Source organism: Nerophis ophidion, linkage group LG01 (assembly GCF_033978795.1).
Source record: "Nerophis ophidion isolate RoL-2023_Sa linkage group LG01, RoL_Noph_v1.0, whole genome shotgun sequence".
In the NCBI taxonomy this organism is placed as follows: domain Eukaryota; kingdom Metazoa; phylum Chordata; class Actinopteri; order Syngnathiformes; family Syngnathidae; genus Nerophis; species Nerophis ophidion.
The window spans coordinates 72,506,418-72,531,614 of NC_084611.1; the positions used below are offsets into that span (position 1 = coordinate 72,506,418).

A 25,197-nucleotide genomic window follows, 5' to 3' on the forward strand; every position below is an offset into this window, starting at 1 on the left:
GATTAAAGCAGACGACTTTTAGCTGTGTGTGTGTGTGCAGTGCTCATATTTCCGTCACGCGTTCACGTCATCATTACGCAACGTTTTCAAGAAACTACCGGGAAATTTAAAATTGCAATATAGTAAACTAAAAAGGCCGTATTGGCATGTGTTGCAATGTTAACATTTCATCATTGATATATAAACTATCAGACTGCGTGGGTGGGTAGTAGTGGGTTTCAGTAGGCCTTTAAATAAGAAAATCTCATTTCAGTAGGCCTTTAAAATATGTTATTCTCTTTTTGCTTTTTGGTTACTATTTGGTTTAATCACACGCCTACTGTAAATGGTGATGGGCGAGACAGTGGTCGTGAACGCCTCACTTGGTTTCCCGCAAAAATCGTAGAAAACTCGAGCGGGTGATACGTCATCTCCGGTCTCCGCCAGCCAATCACAGCTCCGCATTCCCTCAGTTTGGCTCCCATTGGCTGGCAAATGAGCAATTCTCTGTTGTTCATTCCAAACTGCAGGAAAGCCACACGGCGATCATCAAAAACGACATCGTTATTGATGTCATCAAGACTATTCCATCCATCTCGGAATCACACCCAAGTCCGTGGCTGCACGGCTCGATCCGGGCGCACGGCGGCTTTATTTACTAGTAAAGCATGCTAGCCCCGCCAGCTAACTAGCCAGCGTCTCGTCTTCTCCCTTATCTTCATGGCTTTCCGCTGTTGATTCTTCCAGGCTTGTGCTGGGGGCAGCGAGGCTAACACATTAATGCCATCTGCCAGGGTACGTTGTTTATATTCAAGTTTGATATTCACAAAGTTTAATTACTCAGTATTATATTATTTCCACGCCAGACCGACTGTGTCGAAGCTAACTAGCATGCTAGCAATGTGCTTAAGCTAAGCTAACGCGCTAACAATTTGCCTCCTGGCTACAGTCATCTGCTTGTTCTGTTAAATTTCTCATTTTTTTACATATATGTGTCACCCATTCATAGAATTCCGGCTATATTATGAGCGGGGCGGGCTGCAAAGCAAACGGCGCCGTGTACCCCGCCTCGTCTGCAATGTTGAACTCCGTGAAGAAGCCGAAGATGGAGCAGATTCAGGCCGACCATGAGCTCTTCCTTCAGGCCTTCGAAAGTGAGAGTTCAGCCCTGGACACGTTGTCATTTTGTGCTTTCAATAAATTGCTGTCATAATGTTATGTATTATGGGTTAGTTGTGTGATTGGCCAATCTGTATTGAATTTCACTCAGTTGACATAACATTAACTTTTCCCCAGTGGTTCACAAACTTTGTTCACTAGATAGATAGATAGTAATTTATTGATTCCTTCAGGAAAATTAAAATTCCAATAGCAGTGTACAGAGTTGAGATCAATTTAAAAAGTAAATAATGGGGGTTTAAATGGAAACAAAAATATCACAATAAGAATAAAAAGAAAAAGCAACAATGGGAATATAAATATAACAGTAAAATAATAGGAAAAGGGTGGAGTGCCATCTGCGGGTTGGGGAGGAGACCCTGCCCCAAGTGGAAGAGTTCAAGTACCTAGGAGTCTTGTTCACGAGTGGGGGAAGAGTGGATCGTGAGATCGACAGACAGATCGGTGCGGCGTCTTCAGTAATGCGGACGTTGTACCGATCTGTTGTGGTGAAGAAGGAGCTGAGCCAGAAGGCAAAGCTCTCAATTTACCGGTCAATCTACGTTCCAATCCTCACCTATGGTCATGAGCTTTGGGTCATGACCGGAAGGATAAGATCACGGGTACAAGCGGCCGAAATGAGTTTCCTCCGCCGGGTGGCGGGGCTCTCCCTTAGAGATAGGGTGAGGAACTCGGTCATCCGGGAGGAACTCAAAGTAAAGTCGCTGTTCGTCCACATCGAGAAGAGCCAGATCAGGTGGTTCGGGCATGTGGTCGGGATGCCACCCGAACGCCTCACTAGGGAGGTGTTTAGGGCACGTCCAACCGGTAGGAGGCCACGGGGAAGACCCAGGACACGTTGGGAAGACTATGTCTCCCGGCTGGCCTGGGACCGCCTTGGGATCCCCCGGGAGGAGCTAGACAAAGTGGCTGGGGAGAGGGAAGTCTGGGCTTCCCTGCCTAGGCTGCTGCCCCCGCGACCCGACCTCGGATAAGCGGAAGAATATGTCTGGATGGATGGACAGTAGAATAAGAATATAACAAGAGAAACTAAGCAGTAGTGACCATGTTATGAAAAAGTATTGCATTGGTATTGTTTTGTATCCCCTGTCATCCTAGTACCCCCCAGCCCCCTTCCCAGAGAGGAGTTGTACAGTCTAATGGCTTGTGGGACAAAGGAGTTTTTGAGTGTATTAGTCCTGCACTTGGGATGAAGCAGTCTAGCACTGAACAGGCTCCTCTGACTACTGATAACTGTATGCAGAGGGTGACTGGCATCATCCAGGATGCTCACTAGTTTTTCCACAGTCCTCTGCCACTGTCACCAGTTAGTCCAGTTTCATTCCGATTGTAGAACCGGGCCGCCTGATCCGTTTCTCCAGTCTGGAGCTGTCTTCTTAAATGTACTGCCCCCCCACCCCCAGCACACTACCATGTAGAACAGAGCACTGGCAACCACAGACTGGTAGTACATCCACAGGAGTTTTCTACAAATGTTGAAGGAGCGCAGCCTCCTGAGGAAGTAGAGCCTGCTCTGTCCTTACTTGTACAGGTGGTCCGTGGTAACAGTCCAGTCCAGCTTATTGTCCACCCAAACCCCGAGGTACTTGAATGAGTCCACGGTCTGTACCTCAACTCCCTCGATCACAATAGGTTTTGACCGTGGACTCGACCTCCCAAAGTCAATGACCAGCTCCTTGGTCTTTGATGGGTTGAGTTGCAAGAGGTTCGTGTGACACCACTAAGGAACACCTCAGACAAAATCTTTCTCTCCCAAGTACAACTATAATAACTAACATTAATATACTATAGGGAAGTAAAGCTATGTATCAGGGCTGGGCGATGTGGCTTTTTTTTAATATCGCAATATTTTTTAGGCCATATCGCGATACACGATATAGATTTCGATATGTTTTTCTTAGCCTTGAATTAACACTTGATACATATAATCACACCAGTATGATGATTCTATGTGTCTACATTAAAACATTCTTCTTCATACTGCATTAATATATGCTCATGTTAAACTTTCATGCAGAGAAGGAAATCACAACTAAAATAAATCACTATTTTTTTTAAATACGGTGTTGATGTGGAAATGTTTGCCTCGGCATTTTGATGGTGTGGGCGTGTGGCACCAAATGGAGATGTTGACATGCTGAGTAAGCACTCTTCATTCTTTAGCAGGTGACTTTTCAAATGATGCTACATATTAGCCGTAATGCTACTTTTATAGCAACGTTTTTACCCCACACTTTACAAATTACGGGTGTCTGTTCGACATATTCTCACTTGAAGCCAAACCACCGCCAGATGATGGACCCCCTGCCCCCTCATTTGTTAACAGATTCACACCTTTTCTCTCTCGTAGTATCACTCCCACGGGTCAACTAGCATCACAGCTAACGTTTCCCATTCTGCTACCTCTCTGCTCCGCGAGGGTGTATATGTATGTGACGCATGTACGAAGGTGCGCTTGCTGTCTGTGAGAAGGACAGGCAAGAAAGAGCGAGCAGAGCCTGTAGTGCAATGCCAGCAGCTAAAAGTAACTGCGTGAGAAAATATACTCGAATATCACAATATAGTCATTTTCTATATCGCACAGAGACAAACCCGCGATATATCGCCCAGCCCTACTATGTATTCATAAAAAATAAGGAAGATGTTTTATTTATCAAGTATATTGTTGGGCCACTGTATCAACACACACAGTTTGAACAGTAACACTGTGTTTGAATATTGGAAAATAAAACACGGTACTCTAATCATGTGATTTTTTTTTATGACATACTTATAGATGAAGCCCACTTACCACTTTTGGTACATGAATGTACCACAGTTTGAGAATCACTGCCCTGGAGACATTATTACTAATGCAGATTTACTCAAGTTAGAAAATAGCCCATAACTTCAATAAGTAAACGACTGTAGCAATTGTCACCTGCTACATTTGTCCAATGTCCAGAATTATCATAAAATAAGATACGATGAATATTGTGTTCTTTTGTAAGTAATTAATGTTTTGATGTATATTTATCTTGGTTTAGTTAGTAATGACAGCGCGGGTTCCCTCCGAGTACTACGGCTTCCTCCCACCTCCAAAGACATGCACCTTGGGATAGGTTAATTGGCAACACTAAATTGGCCCAAGTGTGTGAATGTTGTCTGTCTATATGTTTTGGCCCTGCGATGAAGTGGCGACTTGTCCAGGGTGTACACCGCCTACCGCCCAAATGCAGCTGAGATAGGCTCCAGCACCGATCTCTCCCCCCACCCCCAACCCCCGCGAACGGTAAAAGCAGTCGAAAATGGATGGATGAAGCCCGCGTACCACTTGTATGTAACATAAATGTACCACAGTTTGAGAATCACTGGCCTAGAGACATACTTTTGAATGCAGATTTACTGAAGTTATAAAAATAGCCCGTAACTTGATTTGGTCACATCATTTAAATAAGTAAACGACTATGACAATTGTCACCAGCTACATTTGTCCAAGGGCCAGAATGATCATAAAATAAGATATACGGTAATTAATATTGTGCTCTATTGTAAGTAATGTATGTTTTGATGTATATTTAGCATGGTTTAGTTAGTAATAACATATTTCTATAAGCTGTAATGTCAAGTCTTGCATGGGTTATATTTTACAAATTCGAATCCACCCCACCCGTCAAATCTAAGGTTTCATCTATATAAAGGTTGCGTAAGGGCGAATCATAACCAGAAAGTACCGAACATCACTATTTACGTCAATTGTTAGGATTCATTTTTTAATAAAGCATATGGGGAAGATTGTACAGAACTGTGGTAAATAGACTTTTATTCATCCCACATCTGCGGGCCCCTCCAATATTTCTCATTGTCATCCCATTGGGTTGAGTTTTGTTTTGCCCTGATGTGGAATCTGAGCCCTAGGATGTCATTGTGGCTTGTGCAGCCCTTTTAGACACTCATGATTTAGGGCTATATAAGTAAACTTTGATTGATTAAAATTATATGATGGCAGTGCAGGTTTTTACACACACTAACAGAAGTAGAAGACAGAAAACTTTAATAATAGTATACACATTGCAAGAGGTATAGATACACATAAAATAAAAAACATAATCTCAACATCCTTAGTGCACACCAAGAAAAAAGATGACAGTAATCACATAAGTGCATTGTTAAGTCTTATTATAACTGGGTGGGAAGGACCTGCGGTAGCACTTTGTCCTGCACTGTGGATGTAACAGTTTAATGCTGAAGGAGCCACTCAGGACCTCCACAGTGTCAAGCTTGGGGTGAGAGGGACTGGGTATTATGGATGCCAACTTCATCAACATCCTTCTGTCAGCCATCTCCTCATTGTTGTCTAGTGGGCAGCCTTGGATGGAGTCAGTTATTGTACTCAGTTTAAGTCTGTGCCTGTCTGTCTGATCATGCTGCCCTGACCCTATCAAAGAGGGCGTAGACTACCGCAGAAGCCACCACAGTGTTATAAAAAGTTTGCAGTTGTGACCTGCACATCCGAAGGACCTTAGTCGCTTCAAGAGTTATAGGCGACTTTGCCCCTTCTTGGACGGAGCGTTTGAATTGTCCTGGTAGTCGTGGACATTGACCCTGCACTCACTTGACTTGATCAATTGGCCACAAATCCCCACTGATTGGGGGTTCGGTCGAGCAGTGCTAACAAAAACTAAAAAAAACACTGACTTTTGTCAGTTTGTCTTGTCTTGCACTGCTCTTTAGGCATTAGGAAATGGGGTTTATGCAATGTAATAAACGGTTTAATCTGAGTCACTTCACCATGGTAGCAGTTGTCATTGTGCACAGTCCAGCCTTTCAGACAAGCAACCACATATCTCCATTAATGGAGTTAAGTTGAGCAGTACTAGCCAGTGAGCTAAGAGCAGCAGGCTGTCAAGTACAGCTCTTAATGTGTTCGGAAGTGAGGTTTACACAACATCGTTTGCGCATGTGCAACTATTCCACTCCCTCTTGGATTCAAAAGATATAAGACAACTTGTCAAATGTGACAACTAATGTCACAAATGCTGCAAAGCCAAGCCAGGCGACTGAGATTATTGCGGGGTAGAATCAGATTTTCATATTAAAATAAAGTGCCGCCAGTGATTCACTTTTATAGCTCAAGACGAGTGTTTTATTTTTATGTCCCTCATTCTTCTCTGCTTTTTTTTCCAGAGCCGACTCAGATATATAGATTTCTTCGCACTAGGAACTTGATTGCAGTAAGTTGGGTGTTTCTACAAGCCTTTCATGTGAATATGTAATGATTGTTTAGTAATTGTGTTTTTGTAGCCCATATTTTTGCACAGGTCCCTCACTTTCATGGCTCACAGAAATGGTCGATTAAATGCCAAAAGGTGCAAACATTGTTTCAAGTACATTGTATTCTCATAACTGTAATATGTACACATTTCAACTGTGTGTTTTTTTCTATTTGTTGCCAGGAAACCATTCAAAGTGGATAACATGTTGCAGGCAGTAGAGAAGATGAAGGGAGAGCAGGAATCTCCCAGGTAACATTTTGCTCTCTGTGAACACTGTCCAACTTTGTCGCATTTTTTTTTGCAACACATTGTATGTTTTTTTTTTCAAGCTTGTCATCACATCTGCAGTTAACTTTCACTGGGTTCTTCCATAAGGATGGTATGCAGGCATTATTTCTTTTTCACATCTTTAAATTAGTTATAAACTTAATGTTGTTAAATGTGCTCTTTCCTACATGTAGAAAAGCCATCTCAGAATTCAGAAAATGAACAAAATTCTGTCTCTTTAGAGGTGCTACTTGTCAAAGTCTGCCATAAAAAACGCAAGGTAAGCTGCAGAGGTTGTTGTACATGCAGAGTTGAATGGGATACGCAATGGTACAGGTGTCAAACCCGAGGCCTGTCACATTTGTTTTTTTGTGGACCATGAAAGCCCGAAAATAATGTGCGTCTATGAAGCACTTCATCTTTCTTCCTAAATGTAATCATTCTTTGACAGTAAAAACTATTACATGCCTTTTAAGCATTAATATTATCTGATCATGCAACATATTACTATCATTTTTTTGTTATCAAAAATAAATACCTATCTGCTTGTCTTAGGATTTCAAAGTTAATTACCAAAAAAATAAAAACCAAATGAGTATGCAACTGTGATATCTGTGATTACACGTTAATTTTTATACATACTGTTAGACGTGGGTCTTTGAAAGTAGCCATAACTGCGTGTACTTTAACAGTTAGCATACATTTGATGGTAACTGGTAAGGTATATGCAGTAGTAGATAGAATGACACACAATACAGTGTTTTACACAGAACTGCAATATAGTTGTGGCTGCTGGGTGTGTGACAAATGTCTCAGTGAGGATGGATGGCAGGCTGACGTCTATTATTTTTATGCTATGCAATCGACTAGTCTTGAATTGTTTTTCTTTCCGCCGCGCTTAAACATCACAAACAGAAAGCTATATTGTTAACTTTAACATTGTGCTGCACCTGCCGCTTGCTGGAACCAAACACTACGGAGGTAGTTACAGGACAACTAGTGCGTGCTGGGGGAAAGCGCTGAGATGGCTTGAAAAATGTCTATTTTGATATCAGTTTATGATCCTTTTTAATCCTTACAGATTCGTAATTACAATCCCCCTTGTTTATTGTATGTTACGGACAGACACCGCTGTATTATATGGTTAATGGTATTGTACTCACTCTAACAAATGGTGCATTATATTGTAAGACATGATACACACAGTTGTGAATTGTATACAGTATGATACGTCTATTGCAAATGATATACGCTCAAGTGTAACCTGTATCATAAATACAGTATGGCGGACATGCTAACATGTATTTCCAAAGAGTACAAATTAAACCTGCTAAAATGCCCTCTATTTGATATAATTTCATTTAGGTGTATGTTTTGGTCATGCTGCTTCTTCTCCTTGCAGGATGTTAGCTGTCCAATTAAGCAAGTGCCTACAGGTAAAAAGCAGGTGCCTTTGAACCCCGAGAGCAACCAAACCAAGCTGGGCTCATGTCCTTCCTTAGTGGTGTCCAGCAATGAGTTTGAGCCCAGCAATAGTCACATGGTCAAGTCCTACTCGCTCCTCTTCAGGGTGTCCCGGACAGGGAGGAGGGATGCAAATGGCCTAGCTAACGGTGAAGCCAATGAGAACATTGGTAAGACAACATCCCAGCCTCATAAGATGCACACTTAATGACGCATGTATTTTCTTCTTTTGTGTGGAGATGTGACAGATACTCCAAGTAGAAAAAAGAGAAACTCGACCCATAAAGAAGAGGGGGACGCTATAGAGACATATGTGGCACAGATGACAGTTTTTGATAAAAATAGGTGAGTTTCACTGCTGAAAGCTCCACGACATTAAAGGGGACTTGCACTTTTTCGTTCACAGTCATCATGAAAGACATGATAATGGATGTATTTTTTTTATGCATTCTAAATATTAAATAAACAAAAGTCCGCTTACAGCAAAGCCAATGGGAGCTCTACTATTCCGCCTATAAAATTAGGTAAATAACCATTCAAAAAGCGCCAATAAAACTCCATTTACATTTCGTGACTTGAATATTAACCAAGTATATGTGATATTGTTATTATGAACGCCAACGCAGACAAACTATTTAGAGTGGCACAGTGATCACTTACGGATGTGGCTATGTTTACATCATTAAGTGGTCTGCCGCTTTCTCGCTTCCTGTAAGTTTATTGTAGGTCATAAATCATGCATCTCACCTGGACATGAGACGTCTGAGGATGTAATCCGACAAGTTGGGACACTGACAGCCATATAGGACCTGAGCTGAAAAGCGTTTTTTTTTACCATTTTTATTGGAAAGTCAGTAACGTTTAATGAATCTAACAAAGTACGTAAACAAAAATAAAATGTACTTAATCTCTTTTAGTAAAAATAATGCACCTCGGAAAATATTGACTATCTTGAAGTGTGTTTTTTTTTCCTCAATTAAAACTTTTTTTTGGGGCAATAATTTTCTAAAACAAATGGGCATTGTTGCTCATTCATTAGTGTTTATGGGCTTATCTTGCTCATTCATTTGATGCCCAAATATTCCCACATCCAACATTTGGCTTTGTAACCATCTTTTTTTCTCCATAATTTTTGTTACTTTGAGGTGTTTCTCACTCGCGAGGCGCATCTAGCGAATCTCTCTGTCCGTGTGTCCTGTTTGTTAGCTAGCGGTCCCGCCTCCCCTCACCGAGACAAAGATTGTGACAAGAGGATTTACTCCGTTTCTTTACTTCTGTTTTTAAAAAATGCTGAGAGCAATGCACAGAGTGGACCCTCTTGCACCCTGTTTGAGAAAGCAAGAGACAAAGAAAACAAATGAATGTTTTAATTTATTGAGCCCGGTAAAGTTATCAAGTTTATTTGTTTTTTATCGTTAGATTCTTTGCCTATCGTCCCAGACCTATGCATAAAATCACACAGGATTATATACAGGTGTTCCTATTGAAGTAGCCGGCGAGTGTAAATCTCTGTTGTTGCCCACAGGAGGTTGCAGCTGCTGGACGGGGAGTACGAGGTGTCAATGCAGGGGATGGAGGACAGTCCTGTGAGCAAGAAGCGAGCCACGTGGGAAACTATTCTTGATGGGAAGGTGAGGAGCTTGGAAGTGTTTAACCAATGCGTTGTAGTCATGTGATTTAAAATCCTAATCATACATAATTCCTATCTTTTTCTTCAGAGGCTGCCACCGTTTGAAACATTTTCTCAGGGACCCACGTTGCAATTTACTCTACGTTGGACAGGCGAGGCCAGTGGGAAGTCCACTGCCCCTGTAGCGAAACCTCTGGCTACTCGAAACTCTGACACCTCTGGACCCATGGAGACCAGGACCAGCCACCATAGGACGGCCCCAATGAGTAAGACACAATGGCCATATAAACTTGTGTAAATACAATTTCAACACACACTCATCAGGTATGCTGGTCCAAATATAACAGGCAGTAAAATCACACCTTTTGAACCAAGCCATAATAAATAGCTCACTGATTAACGCAATGACGGATGTCACCGATAAGGACCGCAGTGCCTTTTTATGTTTACATTTTGATAAAGCTTAAAACATCACAGTCAGTGTGTTTTATGATTGGGTAAACAACTTCTCCATGTGTTTGTCAGCAGTAAAAGAGTCCATTGGCACGGACATCCACACTAGAAAAGAGCATGTCCCATATGAGCCGCGCCAGAAACTAAGAATATTTTATCAGGTACGTCACATTAGAGCAGATTGAATAGAGCCACCAAAATATGACCCCAAATTTGATTGGTCCTTTTCTCGACTAGTTCCTGTACAACAACAACACACGGCAGCAGACGGAGGCGAGAGATGATCTTCACTGTCCTTGGTGCACGCTGAATTGCAGCAAGCTCTACAGTCTCCTTAAACACCTCAAACTCTCCCACTCACGCTTCATCTTCAACTATGTGGTAAGAAACTTGGCACAGTGTTGTGGTAGCAAGTTGCAGATGCTATTGCTGCTTTCCAGTGTGTTGGAAGTCATGTAAAGATTCTGCACGCACAGTCTAACAATAACAAGGCTGACAACTTCACTAGGATAAGAATGTTTTGAGAGTCAATATCTAAAAATCAGCATTCCTGATAACATACTTTGACATATATTCTAAAAACTAGTCCTGGGCCGATATTCGAAGTCAATTAACCGATGATAAATGAAAAATAATGTTGGCAAGTTTTCCAGCACCGACCAATCACCATGCGCGTGCTTCAAGAGCACTCACGCTTTTTGCAGGTACGCGAATTCTTACCATAGCGGAATGAGCAGAGGGTGGTGAATTATCTTGCCCTCATTAAATGTCTTTGACTTTTTGTAAAGTGACGCTGGGCAGCTGGCCTGCTAGCATCACACAGTCCAACTAGTTAGCCTTTGGCAGCTAAGATGGACAAAATTATCACAAAACCAAATTCCACTGCACCAATGTGGGAATATCTCAGTTAAAATTTTTGGAACAAGATGAGCCTATCAACATCAAAAGGAGCTAGTTTGTCAAATGTGCAAAAATACAACAATACCTACTTCAATTACAACCACTCGACAGTCCAAACTCACTTGGCATTAACTTCTTGTTTGGTGAAGAAGCCGGGTGATAGGTCAGTTGCTGTTAGTGTAAACAAAACAGTGGAAAATAGTGTACTCTCACAGAAAATGTGGTCAAATACATCGCCAAAGACATGCTAGCATTTAATACGTAAGTCTAGCATTTTTAAAAGTGCTGTCATGTTGGTGTTCGTCACTCGGAATCTGCCAAACTTAATTTTGTTTTGCTCTTGAGCTGTTAATATATATTTTTTGAACTAGTATTTATATTGTTACTTTGCACTTGTGTTTAAGAAGGTCCTAACATGATTGTTAATTGCTTACATGTTCAATATTGAAGTGCAACTTTGTTTGTCATTACTTTAACTATTTTAATTATTGTTATGGTTGTGTATATTTGAGCCCCTCATCCCCTCCTTAAATATATAGCACTGCTTTTAGTTGCAGTGTTTGTTCAAGTGTTATTTGTTTGTTGTATTTAACTTGGAGATTTAAACATTTTAATTGCAATTTCAACGTTAAAACACACAATAAATATAAGTTCATTACATTTGAAATAATGTACATGTATTATTATGATGTATTATTAAATTAATGGTTATTTTGGTCTCATGAAAATCATGGCAATAATCGTTTATCGGCCATAGTTTGTTGATAAATATATCGTCAAGCAAAATCTGTTATCGGCATATGCTTATACGTTTAACCAAATTAATTTGTGCACACCACTTTTCAGCAAAAAAATATTCTATATACAGTGGATCGCCGCTGTTCAGAGGTTGTGATGTGAAAAAATGTAAATAATGGATTGACCCAAAATGTCCAAAGTGTGGCCCGCCACAAGCCCATTCGAAAAATACTCTTCCTAAAAAAAAGTGGAATAAAAGAACAGATGTGTGTAATGTAATGAGAAAAAACTTGATATCTCAATGCTATTAACCCAAAGCTGACATACAGACCTTTTCTTTGCTTTAAAAACATTCATGTATTGTATTGATTTAAAAAAATGAAAACTATCAATATGTCCCCCTAAAACATTTGGACCTCCCCCCCAATCTAAGCCCTATGATATGCCTTACACATTGGTTACAGTACCAGTAGAGTGGAAAAACAAGTTGCCTCTATAATGACGCTATTATCGAATATATCTAATGCATGACATCAAAAGACACACAAAGCATGCAATTGAAAAGACATGATCAAGATAGTATCAATCTCACAAGTTTCCCGAGCCATTTTGAGAGATATGAGAGAGCCAGACATGTGATCGCATGACGTAGATGTAAGAACCGCAGATTCCTTCATCACCAACAGCAATGCAAATCATGCAGACTTTGTGGGATCCATTAACGACTAATTTGGGACAAATGATTGTACAGAACCTTATATTTTTTATCCTGAGTACAAGGAGGATGAGTTAGAAGTTTTAGAAGCTCTGCTAAACAGACCCAGCTTTAGTGAAACACTAAGCATCATGTAGCAGTATTGCTAAGTGCTAAACAAGAAATACAAACTACAAATATAATAAAACGATAGCTTGCTGTACAATGTCTGCTCTTAACTTCGATGACAACTGATAGGATGTCCATAAATTCGCGTTCAGATGAAGAATTAATTTAAACCTAGGGGAAGGGTTAAAAAAGTTGCTGCTGACACTCACACTGTCTTCGGTTGTGTGTATGTCTCCATCTCCGGGTATATCATGTCTTACATTGGGATTGTGAGTGATAAACAGCGTATCTCTTTCAAATTTTTGAGAATTTTCTGTATGACTTTTTCATTACGATAACATGGTCAGAGTGCACTTGGTACTACTGTGTTGTCAATCTCTGGAAATAGCTGAAGTTATTCGGAGTGGAATATTCAAAATAGCCGACTGTATTTGCGGCATTTTGTATGTTTAAACGTTACTTTCGTATACTTTGCAGATCGTAAATACAATTGAATTTTTTTTATTTTTTCAAAATCCAAATAACTGTTTGAGTTATGTTGCTAACAAACATACAAACCCTAGCGAAAGCATAACTTCTGGTGGAGTAATATGGCGCGCCACGTTAATCTTGTGAGTTCCAAACCAAAAGAGACTGTCAAGGTGCGCCGTGTTGAGGGAAACCACCTGCTGCACACCATAGCTACTAGATAGATACCATCACCCATAAAGGATGAAGCCAGCTAAGCTAAACATCAATTTGTGAGGTATATTCATGATTTAAACGTGCTACTAAATGAAAAAAAATAGTAGCACTAAAATAATTTTTTTAGCACAAAAAAAATTTACTGGCAAAATGAAATGTCTTGAGTATCACAATTTCATTATTATCAATATCCCTAAATTGTGCAAACACTGTGGCTAACACAGGTGTAAGGCTGGGCAATATGGCTCAGAATTAATATCCTGACATAGTTAGGCCCATAAACATTAGGCCATAAATTAAAGTATCTATGACGTAACTAAATATCTTCACCGTGCATTGACTTTAAATTTTTGTACAATACACTAAATACAGGTGCCAACAAGTAAGAAAAGTAGGTTTTGCATCATAGGATCCCAACTTTAGAGGTGTTTTGAGATGAGAAAAAATAAAAAACCTTGAAAATAATATAAGAAATCAAATATAATCACCAATCTTCTTTTAAAAAACATTAAACTACGCTCAATTCTTCATATAAAAAACCCATAAAAGAACAAAATGTGAAATAATGTGCCCTGGTTTAAATGTCAGAAGCAACCTGAAAATAATAATTGTCAATATGTCCTATAATAATTATTATTATATGTGTATATGTATGTCCTAATATAATTATTATTATAGGACATACACACAAATATTTTAGCCAGGAACACCAACCTGATGATGCTGTGTGAAATGGCTGTGTTCTGAAAATTACTTTTAAAAAGTAACTCACAATGATTACTTGTTAGTTTACAAAAAAAGTAATTAAATTACTAACTGATTTACTCTTTAATAAATGTAATTAATTACTAGGGAAAGTAATCATTGTGCTACTTTGAAAAAAATATAATATCTGGCATAATGAAGTTGAAATAAGTGTCATATGAGTGGTGTGTGTGTGTGCCTTTTAAAAGCCAGCGCCTGTTGCCTAGAAACGTGTGACGTCCGAGAGTTCACTCTCAGTAACTTGAGCGTTTTTTGTTAGCTTTGCAGGCGAGCAGCAGCAGTTGTAGGGCTCTGACGGCAGCTCTTTTGAAACTTTCACTGGTTTGTGTTACATCTACTTAATAAATAGGATGACATAACTGCACAATGGAACTTAATTCCTTTCTTTAGCCTTAGATGCAAACCCTACCAATAGAAATTAATCCAAACCAATTTAATGAATGGGACAAAATGAGATATGCTTTGTCTCAAAACTTTACAGCCAAACAATAGAGAGGGTGGGGTTTATCTTACCTCAGACATTTTTATTTTGCAGCGCAGATGAGAGCAGTGATATGCTGGTGCAACCCGTCATATGTTGCTCAATGAAAATATATTGAAGAAATGCCCTCCAGCCCCATACAAGCAACCTTGGCTGATAACAACCTACAAACCCACATAAATAACATTGATAACCAATAGGTAAGATGGACCCTCAAAGTGTGGAAAATGATCATAAAGGAATGCAAACTTGAGAATGACATTACAGTTCTTAAATGGTGTGCCTATGATTCAGAGTTTACACCTAATAAATTGGACTCAAGATTCAAGGACTTGATATCCACAACCCAAACCAAAGCATAAGACCAAAAAGTTGGACAGAAGTTGCTCGCCATGTGTAGAACACAAAGGCCTATTAACTCTCCTGCTTCTCCTTTGCCTCATGATGCGCATGCATATGATCAGAATTACACATTTGCTCACCTAACTGATTTGTAACCCAAAGAAAAAACATGATTCGAACAACACATATCCAAACCGTGTCAGGTTAACCAAACTGATTTTTTCCATAAATCATTTAGCTCTAGTTATACTATACTACGAGCCATTGTCATTAGGCATCACTTTTGGCTATACAATGCCAGAGTATTTAATTTCGCCAGATTACATCTATTTGCGAGTTCCAACTTCTGTGAGGTACAAAACCATCTTTTCTAGTTATTTCAGTGCACATTTATTTCTTCAGAGTTTCTTGGGATGCAGCATAGAGTATGCACTGGATTTGCACTTTTATAAGAAGAAACATCCTCTTATTTGCATTACTGATGTCTTGAGTATGTACTCTGTATTGTGACGATGAGCACTTCATCCCTTTTCAGGGACCAACTATTCAAAGCAAGGTTGACTCCTTTCTCTAAAGTTCACCAACTGAACAAAGGCAGGCTGCAGTTTTTGGAGGCTAATGACGTTTTTGTGGTTTAGTGTTGCTTGCTAAGAAACTTAACTAACAACGTGTTTATTTTATTAAAGCCCAATAGCTTATCTTTCAATGATCTGTTCACAATGCTGGACAATCTCCAATTTGATTTTGCTACTGTTGAAAATAATAGGTTTTTCAACATACACTATACTGCCAAATGTATTTGGCCACCCATCCAAATGATGAGAATCGGGTGTCCTAATCACTTAGCCCGGTGTATAAAATCAAGCACTTAGGCGTGGAGACTGTTTCTACAAACATTTGGGGAAGAATGGGCCGCTCTCTATTTCCAGCGTGGAACGGTCACATGATGCCACCTTTGCAACAAATTCAGTTGTGAAATTTCCTCGCTCCTAAATATTCCAAAGTCAACTTTATTATAAGAAAAGCAAAGAGTTTGGGAAGAAGTCAGCCACCAAGTGGTAGACCACGTGAACTAACAGAGGTGTCAGCGGATGCTGAAGCGCATAGTGCAAAGACTTTCTGCACAGTCAGCTGCTACAGAGCGCCAAAATTCATGTGACCTTCCAATTAGCGCACGTACAGTACGCAGAGAGCTTCATGGAATGGGTTTCAATGGCCGATAAGCTGCATCTAAGCCATACATCACCAAGCCCAATGCCAAGCGTCAGATGCAGTGGTGTAAAGCTTGTCTCCACTGGACTCTAGAGCAGTGGAAACGCTTTTTTCTGGACTGATGAATCACGCTTTTCCATTTGGCAATCTAATCAACGAGTCTGGGTTTGGAGGTTGCCAGGTGAACGCTACATTTCGGTCTGAATTGTGCCGAGTGTGAAATTTGGTGGAGTAGGAATTATGGTGTGGGGTTGGTTTTTCAGGAGTTGGGCTTGGCCCCTTAGTTCTAGTGAAAGAAACTTTGAATAATCCAGGATACCAAAACATTTTGGACAATTCCATGGGATGGCACTTCAAGCTCATATTTGAGTAAAGGCTAGTGGCCAAATACTTTTGGCGATATAGTGTATGTTGATTGATATTCATAATTCCGTTAAGAATCAAAGTATTGGTACACATCTTCTATCAACGGCCACATAACCCCATTTTTATCCACGTATGAATAAGATAGTATTCGTAAAATCCAGATGTCTTGTGAGATACATTGTGTTGTCCTATGACCACACATTTATGTTGTTTGTTTCTGTATTTATCAATAACCAGCCTCACCCCAAAGGAGCAAGGATAGACGTGTCCATCAATGAGTCTTATGACGGCTCGTACGTTGGTAATCCTCAGGACATCCACAGCCAACCGGGCTTCGCCTTCAGTCGCAATGGTCCGGTCAAGAGGACCGCCGTCACCCACATACTGGTTTGCAGGTAAAAGGGTTTGGTTTTCAATAAAAAAAGCTTCATGTGTAACATGTAGGGATGTATACCATGTATCTGTAATATTTTTTGTACAAGTTCCTAATTGGGTCAATCCAGAAATACTAATAAGAGCCTGGAATAATGATACGGCTATCGTTTTTCATTGATCCAACTGACTTGTCATTATGACATGCTGTCACATCCAGTTGAACTGCCGCTAATACGCAAGGGTAGATGATAATCAGCTTGGAATAATCACAAATACGGAAGCAACACCTCACAAACATTTGTAACAACAATATTTCCATCTAGTCCCCAAAGTCACAGAAGCTAATAAAAGTTATTGTCAGTTTGAAGTGAATGCCACTTAGTTCACAGCGCAATTCATCAGCTGGACCAGACTGTAAACGATACGGTAATACACAGACTAATATTAATCCACTCAAAAAAGTCAACATTTGAAATAATCACTGGATCTTTTTATTTATATAGTACACGCAAAACACACATATACATGTTAGTGGCTGGCAACGCTGGCTTCTGGTTCATCCTTTAAACAGGTCCATGTGCAACATAAACACAAATACCAATTCCTAGTTACAAATTGCGTACCCACCTGACTTGTTAATTGATTGTATTGATTTATATCATATATTTGAAATGAGATATCATGTTAGAAGTCTGAATGAACATGAACATAATTCATGAGTATTTTTTTACTTTATTATTTTATTACTATTGTTTTTAATGTAAGTATAGGGACAAGTGGTAGAAAATGGATGGCCGGGTATACTGAGTGTAATTGTAGTATTTACAAACAGTGATGGGTTTGTGTGATTTTTACATGGTGATGACATAACTGCATTACACCTTGCCTATTTACACGTAGTTAACTTGTTTAAGACCTAAAAAGTAGGTGTAGATAAAATACCCCCATGCTGTGAGATGCCCAGGGGTGCCCATTACGTCGATTGCGGAGGGTGGGTCAGTCTATCTCCAGCCAGGCATTAAAATATTCCTGAAAATTACCGATCATCAATCTTCACTATGTTGTCATTTTCGTCACTTGGTTGACATTCGCGGCACCCAAGGTTCTTGTGAGATGGCGCTGGGTGCTGCAGGCTCAGTATAAAGAAATAAACGACTGACAGGAAGGCAAGAAACACTTTTTATTTTAACAAGCTCTCGCGCCGCACATGCCATCCAAAGCCATAAGACCGACCGCGCACAGTTCCTGTGTTCACAATGTAAAAGTGCTGCTCCATCCTGCCTGCGCTAACAAAATAAGAGTCTCAGAAAGATAGTGCACACAAGCTAGCAAGCTACAGTTTGCCGTCAATGTATTTTGTGTAAAATGTATAAAAACGAGTATGGAAGCTGGACAGATAAGATGCCAAAAATCAACGATTTTCATGTGGTATTTGACAGGAAGGAGGACTTTTCTTTTTTTTCACCTCCACGATGTCAATTCGAAAATGTGGAAGTTATCAGCCCAACTGTGAATCCTGTCTAATTCCAATCAATGCAAGTCATCAGAACAAGGTTTTACACCAACTTATATTTTTGAAATATATGAAAGAAAGGAATCTATGTTATGGTTATGGTTTGAGTTTATTTCGATTGTGCATACAATTACATGATACATGTGTTAAGCAGCTTAAATTTTCATTAAACACCTTTAACATGTTAACAAAAAACGGTTTCATAAATAAAAAAATATAAATTATATATATAGACATAAATAGAATATATATATTATTTTTACATACATATATATATGTATGGAGATGAGGTAGATCACCTCTACTTGGGTCATATGAAAAGTAGCTCACCTGCTAAATATGTGTGGGCACCCCTGTGTTATATCATGATGTTGCCGGTGCACAATCAAATACAAATGCGAATAGAAAATGCTTTTTTTTTTTTTTTTTTTTTTTTTTAAATAATTTTTTTATTTACCCAAAATACATACAGTGCCGATGTATACCGGTATTGATAAGGAATATCTATATTGGTATCAGTATAAATAAAATCGTATTGATATATATCCAGAGTAACATCAATGTCAGACTAACTGGTTCTTGCTTTGTCTTTTTTCAGGCCCAAGCGGACTAAGCCGAGTCTGTCAGAGTTCCTAGAGTCCGAAGATGGAGAGTTGGAGCAACAGAGGACCTATGTCAGTGGACACAACCGCCTCTACTTCCACAGTGACAGCTGCATGCCTCTGCGGCCCCAGGAGATGGAAGTGGACAGCGAGGACGAAAGAGACCCCGAGTGGCTGCGAGAGAAGACCGCTACGGTGAGGAAACACTAAGTTTGACAACATTCATCAGCTGCTTTATGAAAAATGTTCGATTTTCCGATGCATCACGATTAGAATGTGGATAGTGCTGAATCAATGCTCAAATGTAAATCAACGGCCCTAATGCAGCTCTAGTTCGGACACACATGGAGAGGAGAGGAGAACACGCAAGGCTAGTTTGAATGTGAAGTAGTATAACAAAAAATTGCTTTGTACACTTTAGCAAAAGTCTAACTGAAACCTACCATAGTTACAGCAAAGAATAACCAGTGGTGCGGGTTAATCGAAATTTACCCTCAATTTCGATTTTTGCTTCTCACGATAATGAAAATATTATCGAAAAAAAATAATCTGCAAGGTTAATGAAAATTCCTGAGCTTGTAACGGTGAAAGGTATGAGTGAAAAAAAGACTACCTCCACTAGACGTTTGGGATCTCCCCATTTTTATTTGACACAGCGCTCGTATACCTAATCAATAATCACTAAACTCAACAAAAAAGTAAGGTTTATGATTTCCGCATTAACCGCTGACAGAATTACAAAATTGGCAAATAAAACCGCTGACAGAATTACAAAATTGGCAAATAAAACAGAATTTGCTGTTACACGCAGAATATTGCAGGAATTGACATACATGATATTGAAACGGTGTCATTGTGAGGAGAAAGAACATTTGTTTGGGGAAAATAATGTGTCCGGCTGGGACCACTCATTCATCCCAGAAACACTCAACCCCCCAGTCCTGAACATAAACAATGTCGAGACGGGTACTTGAAACACCGACTAAACTACGGCGCTAAAACTGGAAAGAACAATCCATACACCCACAACACATCTCATCTGCTTGTGTGTTTGTAAACGACATAATGTATGTAAGATCAACATACAAACAGGACGACATTCGCACTTTTTTTATTTTATTTTCTTTACAGCCTCAAGTAGTCTAGAAACTCAGAACAGCAGTACACTTCCCCCTTCACAATACACCGCTTTGTACAACATCCGGTCGGAGTGCGCTAACAAAATACAGCTTTAAAAGAAGTACCTTGTACAACAATAATGTATTTTAAGAACCTACTGGTACATTTACAAAATTATGTTTTGACTTAAAATACTGATCACAATTGTCCTAAGATGTGTATTGCTCCTATGGCTGAGTTGCATATAAACGTCATATACGATGTTCTTCACAGCTTGATTTACACGATGGTCAAGCAGCTGGAGCGTAGAATTAAAAAAAATGAGAGTGAGTGTAGAGTTTGAGCAGAAAATGCTGAATTGCTGTTCTGTTTTTGGGTGTTCCAATTGTTTCAATAGAGCTTTCATATAGTCCCAAAAAGAAGAGGTTCATAAAGGTAATAAAGTCAGGGGAAAAACTAAATTGCGCAGAAGGAAATGGGTCTTAAAAAGAATCACTTTTATCATCTTTTCGAATACAATCGGACCGCTAGTGCCTGCAGCGATTACTTTGTAAAATGTTTGAACATTTGATTTGTTGGACAAAATTGCTGTGATGCAATCAAGTTTATTCTTTACTATATTAGTAATGTTTGCGAGCAGAACTACGCGTAAGGAAAATACAAGAGATCTCATTAGTTTGTGTTCTTATGTGGTTGCTATGTCTAAATATAACTGAATCGTGATATCGCTAGCAAAGATTCTTGCTCAATAACAGGGACATATACAACCTAATAATGAGACAAACTATATACTCCACACCATAAATACAACTGCGGACATGAATTGTAGATGAGACTAATATTTGGAGCAGGAAGTCAACCGCAAACAAACTTGTCCTTTCTCATTTGCGCCAAAATCACAGCAGCACGGCACTTATGTCAATCAGGTACTGTACTTAGCGATGCACGAATAAGTCCAACTCTGTCTTTCACTGATTAATGCTTGATTTGTGCACCCCTCAGATGTAAAGACATGATGTGCCTTCAAGCTTTTATTTTTTAAATACCATTAGTGTCAAATGAAGGGAGGTCGTAGCGAGCAGCAACTAACCTTTTGGTGGTAATAAATGCTTAATATCTTTTCAGAAATAAAATTTTCTTAAGAGTGTAAAAAATATCTCCATCCAATTTTAAATATTTTTTTCATGATTTTTGCTTCCAAACCTTTCAAAATACGCCCAAATCTGCACTGAATCAGGTAAATAAACAGTAGCAAGTAAAGTGAAGTGACTTATATTAATATAGCGCTTTTCTCGAGTGACTCAAAGCGCTTTACATAGTGACGCCCAATATCTAAGTTACATTTAAACCAGTGTGGGTGGCACTGGGAGCAGGTGGGTAAAGTGTCTTGCCCAAGGGCACAACGGCAGTGACAAGGATGACGGAAGCGGGAATCGAACCTGCAACCCTCAAGTTGCTGGCACGGCCACTCTACCAACCGAGCTATGCCGCCCGGAAATCTAGACCATTTGCCTGAAACCTGGAAGTGCCTGGATGTGCCTCTAGGTCACGTGAGTGGAACCCAGCTATAAATGTGAGGATTTTTGCATTTCATTAACGAACATTTGACATAAAAAGATCACAAACTTTAGTGGTAAAATATATGTTTAAAGGTCAAAAAATGGCATTCACATAAAACGGAATAAACTGAAGTTTATAGTTTTTTCATATTGCTATTTTTTTGCAGGTTTCTCTGCTCTTCAGGGGATTCCCCTGAAGAGCAGAGAAACCTGCGAAACAGGCTTGTAGGGATGAAATAGCCTCCCGTGTTTTTTCCTGACCGGACGTATATTCCGCTCTACCCCGGTATTAAGCACTTTATAACGGATAAACCACATATAGGAATGTGTACATATGTTTTTGTTCGATTTTTGAAAATGTATTTAGAATCAGAATGAATAAAACCGTGATTCAACTATGAATCAATTGTTTTTGTGAACCCCCGACTCATAACGATACCTGCCACTTTCCAAAGAGGTCATTTTTATTTTATTTTATTTTAATTTCCGCCTATGTTGTAGTATTGTCAACTTCATATATTATAGTGAAGCAGGTTAAAAGATTTTGCCAATTCTCCTTGACATCGCTAACAAAAGTCACAAGCAAACGTGCAGGCGACAGCGAGTTTGGATTTTATATTTTGGTCCTGTCAGCAACGACTTTTATCGACGTCAGTCAGCCGGTCCCATGTGCGTTGACAAAAGCGGATTCCACTTTACTGTGGCAGCTTCATTTAATTGACTACATTTGTTAACAAATTCACCTGAATACGTTGTCTCAATTAACAATGTTATTCGCAGCAATGTTATAACAATATTTATCTTTGTAATTGTCTGTTCTGATATCCATGCAGCAACTGGATGAGTTCACCGATGTCAATGAAGGCGAGAAAGAGGTTATGAAGCTATGGAACCTTCACGTCATGCAGCACGGGTATGTTGACACCAACTCCTCGCCTGCGCTCACAGACCACAACGTTAGGTACTTTTGCACAATCTTTCCAGATCCCAAATAGGCACAATTATGCCCTTTACAGAGATCATATTGCTTATTTTTTTTATTGACATGTTCATAAGTATGTAACTGTAGACTTTCATAAAGCTCTGTTAACAGATCTCTTGATGTTTTGCATTGCTATTTTTGTGACTATGATTAAAAGGTACAAGAATGTATTAATGTTGGAATATCAAGATCATTTTTAATCAGCTAGTTTTCATGATTAAACATGTAATTGGAGATATAAAAGTATGTTGACCTGTGTTAGAATTCTCTTTTTAATCAATGAATATAACATAAAAAATAAGAAATGAAATAAATGTGCTAATTTGAGACTCTAAATTAGCTTTATGTGTTTGTTTTGGTTTTTTCTGCATCAGAAAAATAGGGAACATTACATTAAATCGCTTGTGTTCTCTCATTCTGGCAGCTTCATAGCTGACAACCAGATGAACCACGCCATCATGTTGTTTGTGGAGAGCTGCGGTGAGCACATTGTCCGCCGCAACCTCTGTCGCAACTTTCTGCTGCACCTGGTCAGCATGCACGACTTCAACCTGGTGGGCACGGCCACCATCGACCGAGCCATGGTGCGCCTCAAGCAGATCCAGGAGGAGCACCCGGACACGGAGGAGCAGCAGGAGCTGACTCCGATGGCGACGGGGGGGAGCTGTAACGGCAACACTTTGACCTCCAGCGCGGGGAAGCAGGGCAAGAGGACAAAAAGCGCTCTGACGGACTGATGCAGGCTCAATGCATGGGACTATTAGTCAGGAGAAAGTTTTTCTTCTGTTTCCTCCCTTTTCAATAAACTTTCCAACCTTTTTGGTGCTTAGACATGCGGTCAGCACAGCGCCTGACCCCAAACAGACCCAATATTACAAGGTAAACAAGTTTTTACAACTTGAAGTCAACCAAATATGGACAAAGTATAAGTGAATCGCTGATGTCTTTTGGTGAGGGTATGAACAGACTGAGGATCTTGTAGTCGTGTGTTCTACCTGGAAGAAAGGCTCAGCAAAGCTACAGGTCAAACTGTACCGCTAAGATAAATTGTATGCATACATGATAACCCTTAGCTGATTATTTTAGCACTTGATGTTTTGTATTTAGAGATTTTCCATTTTTAAAGTCAACGCTGCGCCAAATGTCTTGTCTAAGGCAGCATTTCTTCCTTGGAGTTGTTTCTGTTTTGGGATTTTACTGTTGGAAGTCTCAGGCAGTTTAGAGAAGAGACATTGTAAAGATTGTGTCTAGGCTCCAAAATGATTTTTATTCTTAGTTTTTTTGCCGATAGGCTCTCTGGACAGTAGTGATCAATTATATCCAGAGTTAACTTTTAGTCTCAGTGCAGTTTTTGCCAAAGGGTTATTATGATCAGCATATTCATTAGTGTATTTCTTTTTTTTTGGATTGTGAATATGAACTGACCATGATCATGGTTTATTACCAACCTCAATCGTTATAATTTCCTCATGTCAAGTCGGTCGTTTCTTACCTTTTTATCTTAAAGGGAGACTTTCTCACCTTATTTGAAACACCCTGTTGAGAATTGTGAAAAAAAGTACTGTCTGGCTTTAGGGTTTTTATATTTAAATAAAAACACATCCAGCCTCCCTTTGCCACATTGTTTTAGATGCTTTTATTAATATACATTGTTTAGGTATAGGGCAGTATGGTGGGGGAGGGGTTAGTGCATCTGCCTCACAATATGAAGGTCCTAAGTAGTCCTCGGTTCAATTCCGGGTTTGCATGTCCTCCCCGTAACTGCGTGGGTTCCCTCCAGGTACTCCGGCTTCCTCCCACTTCCAAAGACATGCACCTGGGGATAAGTTGGTTGGCAACACTAAATGGTCCCTAGTGTGTGAATGTTGTCTGTCTGTCTATGTTGGGCCTGCGATAAGGTGGCGACTTGTACAGGGTGTACACCGCCTTCCGCCCGATTGTAGCTGAGATAAGCACCAGCGACCCCAAAGGGAATAAGCGCTAGAAAATGGATGAATGGATGTTTAGATATACGACACAGTTAAAAGGGAACCAATAAAATAACTATTTACTTTTTTGCATATTTACAAATATAATACTCGATTTTTAATTGGTTGATACTTGCACTTTCAGAGAGGTAATCATTAGAAAAAAAACTGCAGAACTTTGCAGTGGTACAATGTGGTGAAAATGTAAAAAAGAGACACAAGAAATTATCTTTCTGTGCATATACACTGTAACTTAGAAATCCCAGGCATTGCACTTTATTTTTAAGTATGTTAAGGCAATGCTGAAAAAATAATACTTATATGAAGTACAACCTTAAAAGATGTTGGCCAGTACCACCATTTAAGCGAACAATAATTTAATTAGAATTTAACTTCACAATATTTGCTTAGGCCTGCGATGAGGTGGCGACTTGTCCAGGGTGTACACCGCCTTCCGCCCGATTGTAGCTGAGATAGGCGCCAGCACCCCTCCCTGTGACCCCAAAAGGGAATAAGCAGTAGAAAATGAATGAATGAATGAA

At 39.6% G+C, this 25,197-nt stretch overlaps 1 protein-coding gene across 5 annotated transcripts; it reads left to right on the top strand.

Annotated features, from left to right (window-relative positions):
- Nucleotides 1–433: 433 nt before the first annotated feature.
- suz12b (SUZ12 polycomb repressive complex 2 subunit b) lies at nt 434–24,298 on the top strand. Of its 5 annotated transcripts, none has more exons than XM_061910516.1 (17): nt 434–774; nt 989–1,133; nt 6,325–6,371; nt 6,442–6,506; nt 6,594–6,662; nt 6,743–6,792; nt 6,875–6,960; nt 8,083–8,314; nt 8,393–8,489; nt 9,670–9,775; nt 9,863–10,040; nt 10,300–10,388; nt 10,465–10,608; nt 16,776–16,933; nt 19,025–19,223; nt 22,540–22,667; nt 23,113–24,298. In XM_061910516.1, the coding sequence occupies exons 1-17, from the start codon at nt 760–762 to the stop codon at nt 23,423–23,425; spliced, it is 2,121 nt and encodes a 706-aa protein (XP_061766500.1). In that variant the 5' UTR covers nt 434–759; the 3' UTR covers nt 23,426–24,298. The 5 variants fall into 5 exon arrangements, with proteins under 5 accessions (XP_061766500.1, XP_061766520.1, XP_061766481.1 ...); XM_061910536.1 differs by having other exon boundaries at nt 22,540–22,619; XM_061910497.1 differs by having other exon boundaries at nt 436–774; nt 8,384–8,489.
- Nucleotides 24,299–25,197: the final 899 nt, after the last annotated feature.

Excerpts from the sequence above, each read along its gene's own strand:
- suz12b (XM_061910497.1), top strand. Across the intron at positions 8,490-9,669 it reads ACAGTTTTTGATAAAAATAG|GAGGTTGCAGCTGCTGGACG; the intron begins GTGAGTTTCACT and ends TGTTGCCCACAG. Across the intron at positions 9,776-9,862 it reads AAACTATTCTTGATGGGAAG|AGGCTGCCACCGTTTGAAAC; the intron begins GTGAGGAGCTTG and ends CTTTTTCTTCAG.